General features: G+C 41.5%; 1 protein-coding gene across 1 annotated transcript in view; it reads left to right on the plus strand.

Moving 5' to 3' along the window:
* The window catches only part of VTI1A (vesicle transport through interaction with t-SNAREs 1A), a 366,044-nt gene that overhangs the window by 7,630 nt on the left and 344,247 nt on the right, over window positions 1–14,167 (plus strand). Inside the window, exon 2 of the mRNA XM_008569223.1 lies at window positions 7,791–7,849. Coding sequence (XP_008567445.1) covers window positions 7,791–7,849 — 59 coding nt within the window. The remainder of the gene's footprint in view (window positions 1–7,790; window positions 7,850–14,167) is intronic.

Below are 14,167 nucleotides of genomic sequence, written 5' to 3' on the forward strand. Positions count from 1 at the left end.
CCCCCCCACCACCTATTTTCTGTTAATAGGGATATTTGCTTGGAGCCAGGATCTCTGAACTTACACCCCACTCATCTCCTGAAGTCCCAGTTAGTTTTGAGGAGGTGGAGGATGTCTTAAAGAGGTTTCTGAGTCCAAGTAAGGGAACAAGAGGAGAGAAGCAAGGTAGCATAAACCACCAAACTCTGCTGCCTGGGAGATTTTTGTGGAGAAAGTGGCTGATGGCCTCATCACTTCATGACACATCACCTCGCCTCTTCTCTTCAGTTCTGCTTTTCTCCACTGCCCAAGATCATCTTGATTTTTGTTGTTGTTGTTGGCGACTAATTCCTTTGAATTGAGTCCCAGAGCCTCAGAATATCAGGATTTGTGGTCTCAGTTGGGTTTTTGTTCATTTCAATTGTAATCGTTTTAGCAGTAGAAACATTTGTTTGCGCTAACAGCTTTTGTATTAGGAAGCTGTTTTATAAAGTAACAAAGTCATCCCCAGGTGCAAAGTTGTAACAACTGTTTCTAAGAAAACAGATTTTGTTACAATCGAGTTTTTCTTGCTTTTATAATTTAATGTAACAATTCTTACCACAGAGAAGGAAACCTTTGAATTAAGTACCTTGAAAATAAAGCCATGCCTCTCCTTAGCTGTAGTATAAAGGAAGGCCCAAACACAGCAGCTACATCACTGTTGAGAGGAGATTGTATTGCTGACACTGGAAAAAATGCTCACTGACTTGAATAATTTAATAATCATAATTCTTTTAAATGCAGTGGTGTTCTTCTTGATAATGACGTGTGCTTGCTCCCTTTATTAACTGTTTCTAATTGATAAATAGAAAAAGATGAAAAATATGTAATTATGAATTTCAGATGTATGTTTGTGGACTAACAGAAATTAATATGTATAACCATGGCAAAAACAGTATGATTAAATATAATTATATCTTTGGACATCATTAGTGGTGTGGTGCTCAGCTAAAATTGACCAAGAAAAGAAGAAATATAATTTGTTTGAGTTAAGAATGTTAAAAATTAGGGCAAACATTCCAGCCAAAGCAGTCCATTTTCTACATATTAACTTATTTAAAATGAAATGGAGTGGGTTGGGTCTATAGAAATGAACTTTACTCTCTGCTGTGCATATACGATGGATTAAAAGTGTTACTTCCAAAGAGAATAGTAAAGGTCGAACATTTTAAAGCTTTATTTTTAAAAAAATTGATTACTTTGTGATATGTTTTAAACAATAAAAGACTTTACTCTTAAAGTGTTTGAATCTTAACTAATCTTAGTAATTAGACTGTTGAGATGGCTAAGTCCCTTCTTAATTAACACTCTTATTGCACTGTTTTTAAAAATTGATTTTTAATGTTCTGTGGGAAAGTCAGGAAAATGGATGAGCAGAAACCACAATTAATACTTTATTCTGAAGTTCCTTTTCCTCTGGTGATGGGAATGAATTCCTAACTAGGGGATACTTTCCACAGGTGCAGTTTCCATTACATCAAGCAGGCTCCCGGATTTAACGTTTCTCATTTGATTGCAATTAGTTGTTTACCTCACGGTTCACAGAGATCAATGGTCTATTGTGAATCCTATCACTTTGAGGCTACAGTCAGGAATGTACCAAGAAAATATGGCAAAGTGCTTAAGACTCAGACATGATATCAGATCTGTTTAGAATCCAGGTTCTGCTACTTACTAGATGTACAATCATGGGCAAATTGCTTCACTTCTCTAAGCCTGCCTCCTCCATTTGTGGGCAGAGGGATAATAGCTTTGACCTTACAATATTGTAAACATCAAGTTAAATAAAACGTATAACACGTTAGCATAGTTCTTGCACAGAAAAAGTATGTGATAAACTATCTATTAGTGCTATTGCTGCTGCTGTTGAAGACAGCAGCTGGTAGGGTTAGCCAGGACCTAGCTCTTCAGACTTTGTCATATTAATTGAACTCTTCAAGGAACCTTGGACTTCAATTCATGCTTCCTTTCTGTGCCCAGACTAATTAGGTGAATTTCTCTTGATGAACACCTGCATTTGAAAGGAGGTGAGTGATCAGAGACTTTTGGATATGAAATTGGAGTTGGGCTTTAAACTCAGGATATCAAGGAGTAAATCAGGAGAGAGAAGTGTAAGTGGTGGGGCAAGACGGGTGCCCATTCTTGAAGGAAATGCTTGAGTCTAGCAGCTTAGTTATGCCAAGCCCTGGAGGACTTAGGAAGACCTCTACACATAGCCACATGAAGCCATAGACATTGTTCTGTGATTTTTCTCTTGCCTTTGCAAGGTGGTCATAGTGAAATAATTCAGAAGAGTCCTTTTTTACTTACGAATACTGTGGTCTGCTTAAAATATATGTGGCTCTAGAGTTGTAATGTCTACATGTAGCTATTAGCACTTGAAATGTGGCTATTGCACATAGTAAAATGGTAATATCTTGGATTAAATATTGTTAAAACTAAAAACATGTTATTAATATTAATTTCACTTGTTTCTTTTTACTTTTTAAAATTCGGCTACTAGAAAATTTTAAATTACATATATATTACTTGCATTATGTTTCTATTGCTCTAGAGAGTTGGAGTTGAAGGGATGGTTCCAGTCCTAATTCAGGAACTAACTGCCTCCATAGACAGTTTGCTCTTAGGTAAGAGTCAGGCTACCACACCATCAGCTTCATGAGCTGCTGGGCAAAATCCAACTTTTTCAGTTGAGCATATGTGAAAATAGACTTCAGCTATTTTTGATGGTTCTGTTATGTTTCATAGAAAATTAAGCATTTATGGTGTTTTATTCATCTTTGAATAATATACACATATATATAAACAAATATGTGTATATATATGCATATATCTATAGATCTATATCTTGTGTGTGCGTGTATGTATGTGTGTGTAAATATATGCTATTTTTCTTTTATTCAGTTTCTCTGTGAATAACAAATATATTGCTAAATGCTAAAACTGATTGATTCATTCAGTAAACATTTAGTGAACTGCTACCATGTCCTGCTCTCTGTGCTAAATACAGAGGTAGGACAAAGATATGTCAAGAATGGTTTCTGCCTTTGAGGAGCTGGAGATAAAGCAAAAGAAAAAACTACAGAAACTAATCTCTTATGACCATCAGGCTCACTAGAGCAGAGCAAAGAGCTCTAGGAATTCAGAGGAGGTGAGATTGTGTCCCAGGAGATCTCCTGGAAGGATAAATGGGGTTTGGACAGACAGAAACAGGGAAACACTGTATCATAAGAGGTTGCAATAAATGGGTGCAGTGGACATCTGCTGTGTGCAGCACCCTCCATTCCATCTTCTGATAACAAACAGTACCTCAGTTTTCCGTTGAGGAACAACCATCAACCCGCCTTACTCCAGTCTTGGTGGAACTGACAGATTGTCCTGTCTTCTCCAGGTTAAGAGATGAACATGGTACCCAAGCAAGGATATTCTGAGAATTTTTGCCAAGATTTTGAATTTTGAGCAGAGTGAACCAAGAGAGTCTAGTTAAAGCTGCTCAAGACTTTTCTTTAGTAGAGGTTGTCAGTGAGTTCCTGCTTTCTGGTGCCCTGAACCACCCCTGATACTGTTCTCCCCAAGCTTGGTGGCTCATTTTTTTCCATTGACTCTGTGAACCACCCTACATTATTCTAATACATTTTCTTTTTTGGCTTAGGTTAGCTAGAATCTGTTCTGTTGCATTCAACCGAAGGACCTTAAATGGTAGCTTTAAAAAAGTTCAGAGAAGGGGGCTGGCCCAGTGGCGCACTGCTACAGTGCACCACTTGGGAAGCGCGGCAGCACTCCCGCCGAGGGTTCGGATCCCACATACAGACCGGCCGCTCACTGGCTGAGCGAAGTGCGGGGGCCACACCGAGGGTTGCGATCCCGTTGCCGGTCCCGGCCCGGGCACGACACTAAGGGCTGCGATCCGTTGCCGGTCACGAAAAAAGACAAAAAAAAAGTTCAGAGAAGGGGGCTGGCCCAGTGGCGCGCTGCTACAGTGCACCACTGGGGAAGCGCGGCAGCACTCCCGCCGAGGGTTCGGATCCCACATACAGACCGGCCGCTCACTGGCTGAGCGAAGTGCGGGGGCCACACCGAGGGTTGCGATCCCGTTGCCGGTCCCGGCCCGGGCACGACACTAAGGGCTGCGATCCGTTGCCGGTCACGAAAAAAGACAAAAAAAAAGTTCAGAGAAGGGGGCTGGCCCAGTGGCGCGCTGCTACAGTGCACCACTGGGGAAGCGCGGCAGCACTCCCGCCGAGGGTTCGGATCCCACATACAGACCGGCCGCTCACTGGCTGAGCGAAGTGCGGGGGCCACACCGAGGGTTGCGATCCCGTTGCCGGTCCCGGCCCGGGCACGACACTAAGGGCTGCGATCCGTTGCCGGTCACGAAAAAAGACAAAAAAAAAGTTCAGAGAAGGAAAAAAAATGAAATTAGTTTGGGTCATAATGAATAGTCTGTCTGGTTAGTATGTATAGTACATACTGGAGAGCTTGTAGTTGGAGATAAAATTGGAAAAGTTGCTTGGGTCTTGAATGTGGAGGGCCTTGACTGCTAGGCTCAAGTGATCTCAACAACACCAAATTGTAGGAAGATTAAATGGAAGAGGGAGACAGGTATGGAGACAGGGATACCAGGGTTGTTGGTAACAGCTTCTTTTGTTAATACTTGCACTGTTCTGCTTTTCTCATTCAATTTACCATCATTTTTTGAGAACTGATTATACCAGGTTCAGTGCTAGATCTTAGAATTATAAAGGTGATTAAGACATGATTCCTTTCTTCCCAGAGCCCCCAAGCTGAAAGATTAGTAAGACCCATTACTGTGAGAGATAAATCATTAGGATTATGTGAGCGTTATAGGTATTTTATGTAAGAGCAAGAGATTAACTTTTTTGTTGGGTTAGGAAAGGCTTTAAAGAGGTGGTGATTTCTGAAGAGAGTTTTGAGTGCCTGTTTTGCAAGTGATCTTGATGGAGATGGGCATAAGCATTGGGATTAAAGACTTGGAGTCCTGAAATGGATCAGAATTGTAGATAATGACTTAGGATCACAAATACATGATATGATAGTTTGAAAATTGATGTAATTGCCTAGAGATATAGACAATAGTCATAAAAGAAGAAAAGCAAGGACTGAACTCGAAGGAACATCAACAGTTGAGGAAGAGGATTTGTGGGCGGGGACACTGAGACAGAAGCAAGTGTTTAGAAGAATTATAAAATCAGTGTTCATGGAAACCTGAGAGGAGAAAATTACAGGATGGGAGGAGCAGTGTCAGAGCCACAAGATTAAATAAAAACATGACCAAAGAATGTCTATTAGGGGCCGGCCCGGTGGCGCACTGCTACAGTGCGCTGCTTGGGAAGCGCGGTGGCGCTCCCACCGAGGGTTCGGATCCCACATACAGACCGGCCGCTCACTGGCTGAGCGAGGTGCGAGAGCAACACCAGGGGTTGCGATCCCGTTGCCGATCCGGTACGGGTGCGACACTGAGGGTTGCGATCCGTTGCCAGTCACGAAAAAAGACAAAAAGGAAAAAAAAAAAAGAATGTCTATTAGTTTGGGCAATGGAAAAGTTATTAATGTCAATGAGAGTCATTTCAGTGGAATGGTGGGGGCAGGAACTGGATTATGGTGGGGGCAGGAAGTGGATGGGGAGGTGAGGAAGGGAAATAGAGTCTACCCTTGCTTGCAAGAAAATTGGCCGTGGATGAAAGGAGAGAGATATTACTAGCAAAGGGAAATACAGGTCAAGGGAGGCATCTCTGTTTTGTTTTGTTAATGAGAAAAACTGATCATATTATTTTTGGAAGTCCTTGGCATGGACTTTCCTAACAACTGAATACCTTAAAGAAAACAAGATGTTCCTTCTGATATGTAAATACATAATCTTATTCTTGAATCCAAGATGGGCTTGTCTTGTTTTGTATTTCACTCTATCACAAAAATCAATGCTATTCTACTATAACTGTGTGGAGATGTTGGAAGGATTGAAATAGGCCAGAAGCAAATAAATTTGGAGTCAATATTTAATTTTTAATCTAGCCATATGTAGATTTAACTTTTTCAAGGAGGGAAAATCAAGCTGAATTCTAATTCCAATATGTATTTTTCTTAGGGAGAAATATTTAGAATGCATGCAAACATGTGACATGTACCCTACCCCACCCCACCCTGCACAGTTTGGGAGTAACAAAGGGAAGGGGTTGCGGTTTTAATTATTATTCTAGTAAAATAATAGTTCCTACTAAAGATTCCACACTTAGGATTGACTGTCCTCCTGAAGGGCTAGTGAGCTAGCAGGTGGTGTACCCATTTCAAGCTTCATGACTTTTCTAGTTGGTTGTATTAGTCTGTCAGTATCATTAGGTTCCATATGACATAAACCCAATTTTAAATAAAGAAGAATAAATTGTTTGTTCAAGAAACCAAACTATGGTAAAGTCAAGCTTTCATAAAGTCAAGCTGTTTCAGTTATTTATAACCAAGAACTAACTGTATCTCTCTGTTCTCAGCTTTGTTTCTTTCTAAATGCAGTCTTTATTTTCATCTATTGGAACTTGCTTTGTCCTTGGAGCTAGACCAATGGATGCCAGTAGCTTTCTAGGGTCATGTTCTTATTACCAGGAGAAGGGAAAAGACTTTCCTTCCCCTTGCTCTGGAACTTTGATTGGTCTCCTTGGGTCATATGCCTACCCTACTCCCACCTCCTGAGACCAGTGCAGCCAGAGAAATCGAGCTACTGAGATTAAACCAGCTAGGATGAGATGCCCATCACTTGCCAAGTCACTGTGACCAAACAGGCAGGAGCATATAAGGAGATAGCATTTCCCATTGCCCTGCATGGGGAAGAGGGAGCCTCAGAAGAATGGAGGCTATTGCCTGAGAAGAAAAGGGTGCTAGGCTGATAAAACTATAAATGTTTAATAAATTTGATTAGCACAAAACTTAGCTGGAGTCTGTGAAGAGATGGGTTGATTGATTTGCCATGGGGGTATGGGAAAGTTTTCCGAGGTTATTTGCCAGGACATGTCTTTCCTAGAGAAGAGAATTACAGTTGGGTTATAACTCGATTATGACAGAGTTTAAATAAAACACATACAGAGACTGAGTGAGCACTACAATTTAAAAGTAATTTCACTTGCATCTAGTTTATTTGAGCTAAAAATAATCCAATCTATATTTGTTATGTCCATTTTAGAGAGTACAGACTGAGTCTCAGAAAAAACTATTTCTTGCCCAGGATCAAAATAGTGATTAAAATCAAACCAGTGATTAAAATAGTGGCTTTGGGTTTGGAATCAATAGTTCTGACTTCAAATATTTCTTCTATTACACTTGATTCTTAATACTTCTGAAATAAAAAAAGTTTTTTAAAGGATTGTAAGATCTTGCCCACTCTTAGGGAATGTTTTTGCATGTGACTTTTAAATTACATTTGTAAATCAGTTATTCCCAATTTATTAAAGTTAAGACTTTGCAGATTCCTCAGGCCACACCACTAAATCTGCTGTTGATGACATAGTCTCACCTAAAGAACAAAATAATTTTCAGTCTCTCTAAAAAATACATGGCTTCTCTTAATAATTAGGTACTCTATAGGATTATATATTTCCAGATAGCCTAGAATCAATGGCTTAAAGTGGTTTCTAACCCACCAAAGAATGATATGCTTATTCTCTAATCTGAGCAGAAAGGAAAAAGGTATATAAAATAGAAGTTTTTAAATATTAAAGTTATTTGTATCCTTAGCAATTCCTTGATATTATTGTTTATTTCAGATGAGAAGAAACAGATGGTTGCAAATGTGGAGAAACAGCTTGAAGAAGCAAAAGAACTGGTATGTGCAGACTTAGTGATGTATTTTAACACACCACCAGAGCCATTCAAGCAGGTGCCTTCTTTTCTCCTGTTTTATACATTGTGGAAATGTGAAACATTACTGATTAGCATTTTATAGTTCAGAATTCTTCAGTTTTTAAATTGAGGAGACTATAATAACTTCTTGGGATGACTTAATCTTTTTAATAAGAATTATTATTTTTGATTCATTAAATGTCTACCTCTAATTTCTATTCTTTCATAATACTTTTCATAATAGTTATAAATAGCTAATGCTTGATAAAGGCATACTGGGTACCCAACACTGGGTTAAGCATATTACTTGCTTTATAATATTTAGTTTTCTCAGAAATTCTGTGCAACAAATACTATTTGTCAAAACATATGAAAGATCTGAGATTTTCCCCTACATGCAAGCTCACAAATGCCCAGTTTCATGAATGCTTCTAGAAGATATGAGACTCCTAAGTCAGAGACAAAAGACATTTATTATTCAGAGCAAAAGCAGTGGCCAGAGTTTCAGCCTTGTTGCATCAGGTCCCTAGCCCCACTTTCCACAAGGGTGATGGGGGCAGTCTTAGATGTATGATTACAAAGGCAGAAGGATACCTCACAGGAGAGGAACAGAGAGCCTGGGAAATGTGCAGCCTGTGAGCAAGCCTACTCTTTGTCCCAGAGGGACACGTTATTTTCTCCCCCAAGGTTACTCCCTGCAAACACAGCCCTAAAAACTGGCTCAGAGTGCTCTGGACTTTGCATTTTTGGCAGACTTCGCAAGATGTGTAGGGGCATGAGAGAACAATGGCAGATGAGTCTCAGCCTTCTCCCCCAAGGTTACTCCCTGCAAACACAGCCCTAAAAACTGGCTCAGAGTGCTCTGGACCTTGCATTTTTGGCAGACTTCGCAAGATGTGTAGGGACATGAGAGAACAATGGCAGATGAGTCTCAGCTATTATCACTCCCATTTTGTAGAGCAGGAAACTGGGGCTTAGAAAGATTAAGTAGCTTCTCGGAGGTTCCACATCATTTTAAGTGGGAGAATAAGGATTTGTACCTAGATATGTTAAACCCTGAGCTTTAGCTCATTCACTACTTTTTCATATAAATTTGTAAATCAGGGAGCAAAAGAGTACTAAAATGTATCGTGTCCCAGTTTTGGGTTTTAAAAGCCAAGTATTGCAAGTGTGATTCAACTTGTTACGGTGTACTGTCATCCTAAATGAGTATGTTGCTTTTCTAAATACTGAGGGGCACTACTAGGTATTCTGTCAGTACTACTTACTGATATCCTTAGGACACTTTCCCAAAGTGTGTTTCCGTTAACTGGTATTATTTGTTCAAATAAATTTGGGAAACTGTGCCTTAAACAGAGTTGGGGGTTGTAGTCTTTTTTGGTTGCTGTTTTTCTACAGAACTTTTTGGGTCCTTAAGTAGGCTAGAAGGCATTATGAATCCCTAAGAAGGGACTGTAGAGGGCAGATAGAGACTGGAGCATTTCCCAGGCTTGTTTGACTAATATTTGTTAAGAGGACCATACAGGAGGGGCTGCTGCTTTGAGGGGCACGTAGGAGGAGGTGGCTGTTGTCCCCGCTGCATAGTAGACATTCCTGTGTGTGCTAAGGCATGGAGCTGCAGAGCTGTAGCTCTTTCTTCTCTGTCATTGTTTCTTTTGTGGCCATCAGAATATCCGATGCTTTCCATACCCTCTAAGGTCTACTTCTGATCTCTGCTGCCTGCTATCACTGTCTCTACCATGACAGCTTTTCCTCTAATCCCCACAGTGTCTAATGTTTGCCTCTCTTTTGCAAGTTTTTTTCTTTAATGCTTTTCTCCTTACTTTCTTTTTATTATTTTTTAAAAAAATTTTATTGAATCAAAATTGATTATACATATTTTGGGGGTTCAACATTGAGATATGTTGATCAAATCAATATTACTTGCATATATATTGTTACAAATCATAATTATTCTTTATGCCCCTTGTCCAATCACTCCTCATCCCCCTGTTTCTCCCCGCTCCCCCCTCTAATTACCCTAGATTTCTTCTCTCCTTCTGAAAGAATGGTTACTCTCTTGATTTGTTGCCTAGATGATCTGTCAATGCTGAGAGGTGTGGTCAGGTCCCCCAATATTATCACAGAGCAGATGCTTCTTATGTCATTCTGCAATGGGCTTTGTGGAGATAGACGTCCTCTTCATTTCTCTATCTCTGCTGGTGACTTTCCTTGTGTCAGTGCACTCCAGTGGTTGATGGACCATCTGCACGGTCATTGTGGTGTCCAGCCACTTTTGCAACAGCCATGGTTATTGTGGTGGCTGTGGTGGGCCACCCACATCAAGGTGATGTTTTTGGCATTCTCCTTGGTGCTGGCAATGTGCCTGGTTGTGGGGAATGTCTGGTCCCCTGTTCCATACCTTGGGTTCCTGGGCAGGCCCCGAGGCACTGGTGGTGTGCCTGGTTGGGGGGGAGGGAATCCAGTCACTGGCTCCATTCCTCAGGTCCCTGGGTGGGCCACAAGGCACTGGTGTGGTGTGCCTGGTTGTGGGAGAGGGGTCTGCTCCTCTTCTCAAAGCCTTGGGTTCCCAGGTGAGCCCCGAGGCGCTGGTGCAGAGTGCCTGGTTGTGGGCAGGCTGTCCAGTCCCTGGCTGCATGCCCAAGGTACTTGTAGTATGCCTGGGCTGGAACTAATTTTTTGTCCTTTGCTTACTTCTAACATGGGGGAACTTCCTATGGGAGCTAGCACTTGAGCTCTGTGGTTGAGCTAAATTGCTGCTTTGCTGCTGTTTCCCTAGGGAAGGCTTTTTGTGCAGCTCAGGGTTTAACAGTTGACCTTATAGGTACTTCTGGCTCTCCAGAGACTTGGTGTACCTGGGTTGTGTAGAAACTCTGATCTGGGCCTGCGTTTTTTTTCATCAAACTGTACCCCGTGCAATTCTGCATTCCCAACCAGTCTCCTCTGAGTGGTCCTGCACTGATTAGGGGGAGGATTGGCTGTTCTTGCTGTGTCCCAGCATTCTCCTGGTGGGCCTGTCTTCCACATTGCCCATGTGCCAAACACTTCCCATGGGATGGGCCCTGCATCTGTCCCTTGTGTTGACTCACTGGCCTCTGAATGGCTCCCCTTTTTCAGCTGTTCTGGCTCCTCACTCCTGCATGGGTTCACAGGAACCCTGTTAGTGGTCTTGCTGTCCTGGGGGCCACCGAGGCCCTCTTCTCTCCTGCCGCCTCCAAGCAACTACATCTGAAGGGTACGACTATGGCTTCTGCAGGCTCCTGCTCCACGTGCTCAGCAGCTCCAGCATTAAAGCTGCTGCAGCCTGAAAGCTCTGAGCAGTTTTCTCTTTCTCTCATCGTGGTTTCTCCTGCCGTCATGAACTCCATAGGTCTCTCCTCCTCTTCCCCTGAGCTCCAGTGGCCCCAGCTTGGCTGATGTTGTATTTTTATAGTTGCAAATTGGTTGATTTGGGGGAGAGAGTGAGGCTGGGGACCATCTATTCTGCCATCTTGACCAGAAATCTTACTTTCTTTTTATATTCAACTGCTGCTCTCATGCTTCCTGGCCTTCATGTTATGGATTTAACCTGAGCTTTTCTGCTTGAATAACTCCCTTTAACCACCTCGTCAGGGCTGAAATCCAGGCACCTGGTAAAAACAGAGTGCGGTTCAGGAAACGACCAACAGGCTTGGGGAGGGCCAAAGAGGAGTTAGAGCAAAGCAGAAAGCAGTGGGAAACATAGGCAGGGAGTAAGTTCCAGCCTAGAAGTGAGGAGATGGGAGATCCAGGTCTGGTGCTGCCACTCAGTGGCTTTGTGCCTCCATTTCCCCATCTGTAAATAAGGAGGTTGGGTCCGCTGATCTCTGAGGTTCCATCTAGTGCAGGCATCTTATGATTCTCTTCCCAGAGAATCACTGAAAGAAACAATGACATAAAACTAGAATTCAATTGTAAAAGCACAAAGAGGGTCCTGTAAATTAACCATGCAGGGTGTGAGTCCATATGTCCGTCCCTACCGCTGGCTGGGGACACACTCTCAGGGGCAAGCGCAAGGGCTGACAGGAAGAAGGCTCAGCTCGGGGGCTAGCAGAGCAGTCAGGGGAGGCTGGCAGGGGAGGAGGGCATTGACTGGACTAGAAAATCTGAACAGGGGCCGGCCCGGTGGCGCACTGCTATAGTGCACCACTTGGGAAGCGCGGCGGCGCTCCCTCCGAGGGTTCGGATCCCACATACAGACTTGTTCCCGCTCACTGGCTGAGCGAGGCGCCGGAGCAACACCGAGGGCTGCGATCCCGTTGCCGGTCCCGGTCCGGTACGGGGGCGACACTGAGGGTTGCGATCCGTTGCCGGACACAGAAAAAGACAAAAAAAAAAAAAAAAGAAAGAAAGAAAATCTGAACAGACCAATAAGAATAAAAGAGATTGAAGTTGTTATCAGAAGGCTCCCAACAAAGAAAATCCCAGGACCAGATGGGTTCTCAGCAGAATTCTACCGAGCATTCAGAGAGGAATCTACACCAATTCTCTGCAAACTATTTCAAAGATTGAAACAGAGGCAGTTCTCCCAAAGTCATTCTATGAAGCAAACATCACCCTGATACCAAAACCAGGTAAAGATACAACAAAAAAAGAAAACTACAGGCCAATATCCTTGATGAATATAGACACAAAAATCCTCAGCAAAATACTAGCTAACAGAATACAGCAACACATACACAAAATTATATACCATAAGCAAGTGGGAGTCATCCCAGGGATGCAAGGTTGGTTCAACCTATGCAAATCAATAAATGTGATACACTATATCAATAAAATCAAACACAAGGGCCATATGATCATCTCTATATATGCTGAAAAAGTGTTTGATAAAATTCAACACTTGTTCATAATAAAGACTCTCTACAAATTAGGTATATACAGATGGAATCTATCTCAACATAATTAAAGCCATATATGACAAACCCACCGCCAATATCATCCCATAGATGGAAAGTATCTCAACATAATTAAAGCCATATATGATAAGCCAATTGCCAATATCATCCTGAATGGGGAAAAGCTGAAGACTTTTCTCTTAAAAACAGGAATAATCAACCACATTGTACATTGACAAAATAAAATAAAGCAAAAATAAAATTAAAATTTAAAAATGTTTTAAAAGAACAGGAACTAGACAAGGATGCCCACTCTCACCACTTCTATTCAACATTGAGTTGGAAGTACTAGCCAGAGCAATCAGAGAAGAGAAGGAAATAAAGGCCATCCAGATTGGAAAAGATGAAGTCAAACTGTCCCTGTTTGCAGATGACATGATCCTATATATCAAACAGCCTAAAGCCTCTACAAAAAAACTCTTGGAGTTGATAAATGATTTCAGCAAAGTAGCAGGATACAAAATCAACACACAAAAATCAGCAGCATTTCTATTCTCCCATAATGAACATGCAGAAAGAGAAATTAAGAAAGCTAGACCATTTACAATAGACACCAAAAAAATAAAATACTTAGGAACAGAGTTAACCAAGGATGTGAAAAATCTCTACATTGAGAACGGCAAACCACTGTTGAGAGAAATTAAAGAGGACACAAGAAGATGGAAAGATATCCCATGCTCTGGGATTGGAAGAATCAACATTGTGAAAATGCCCATACTACCCAAAGTGAAATACAAATTCAATGCAATCCCCATCAAAATTCCAATGACATTTTTCTCAGAATTTTAAAAAACTATCCTGACATTTATATGGAATAACAAAAGACCATGCATAGCTAAAGCAATTCTGAGCAAAAAAAATAAAGCTGGAGGCATAACACTACCTGACTTTAAACTATACTACAAAGCTATAATAACCCAAACAGCATGGTACTGGAATAAAAATAGACACACTGATCAACGGAATAGAATAGAGAATCCAGGAACCAACCCACACACCTGCAGCCAGCTGATCTTTGACAAAGGCACCAAGCCTATACACTGGGGAAGAGACTGCCTTTTCAGCAAATGGTGCTGGGAGAACTGGCTATCCATATTCAGGAGAATGAAACTAGACCTATACCTCTCACCATATACTAAAATCACTGAAAATGGATTAGAGAATTAAATATACACCCTGAAACAATAAAACTTCTTTAAAAAAACATAGGAAAAACACTTTGGGAAGTTGGACTGGGAACAGACTTCATGAATACAACCCCCAAAGCACAGGCAACCAAAGGAAAAAATAAACAAATGGGATTATATCATGCTAAAAAGCTTCTGCACAGCAAAAGAAACAATTAACAGAGCTAAAAGACAACCAACAGAGTGGGAGAAAATATT

The sequence above is a fragment of the Galeopterus variegatus genome, unplaced genomic scaffold (genome assembly GCF_000696425.1).
Source record: "Galeopterus variegatus unplaced genomic scaffold, G_variegatus-3.0.2 Scaffold479, whole genome shotgun sequence".
Taxonomy (NCBI): Eukaryota; Metazoa; Chordata; class Mammalia; order Dermoptera; family Cynocephalidae; genus Galeopterus; species Galeopterus variegatus.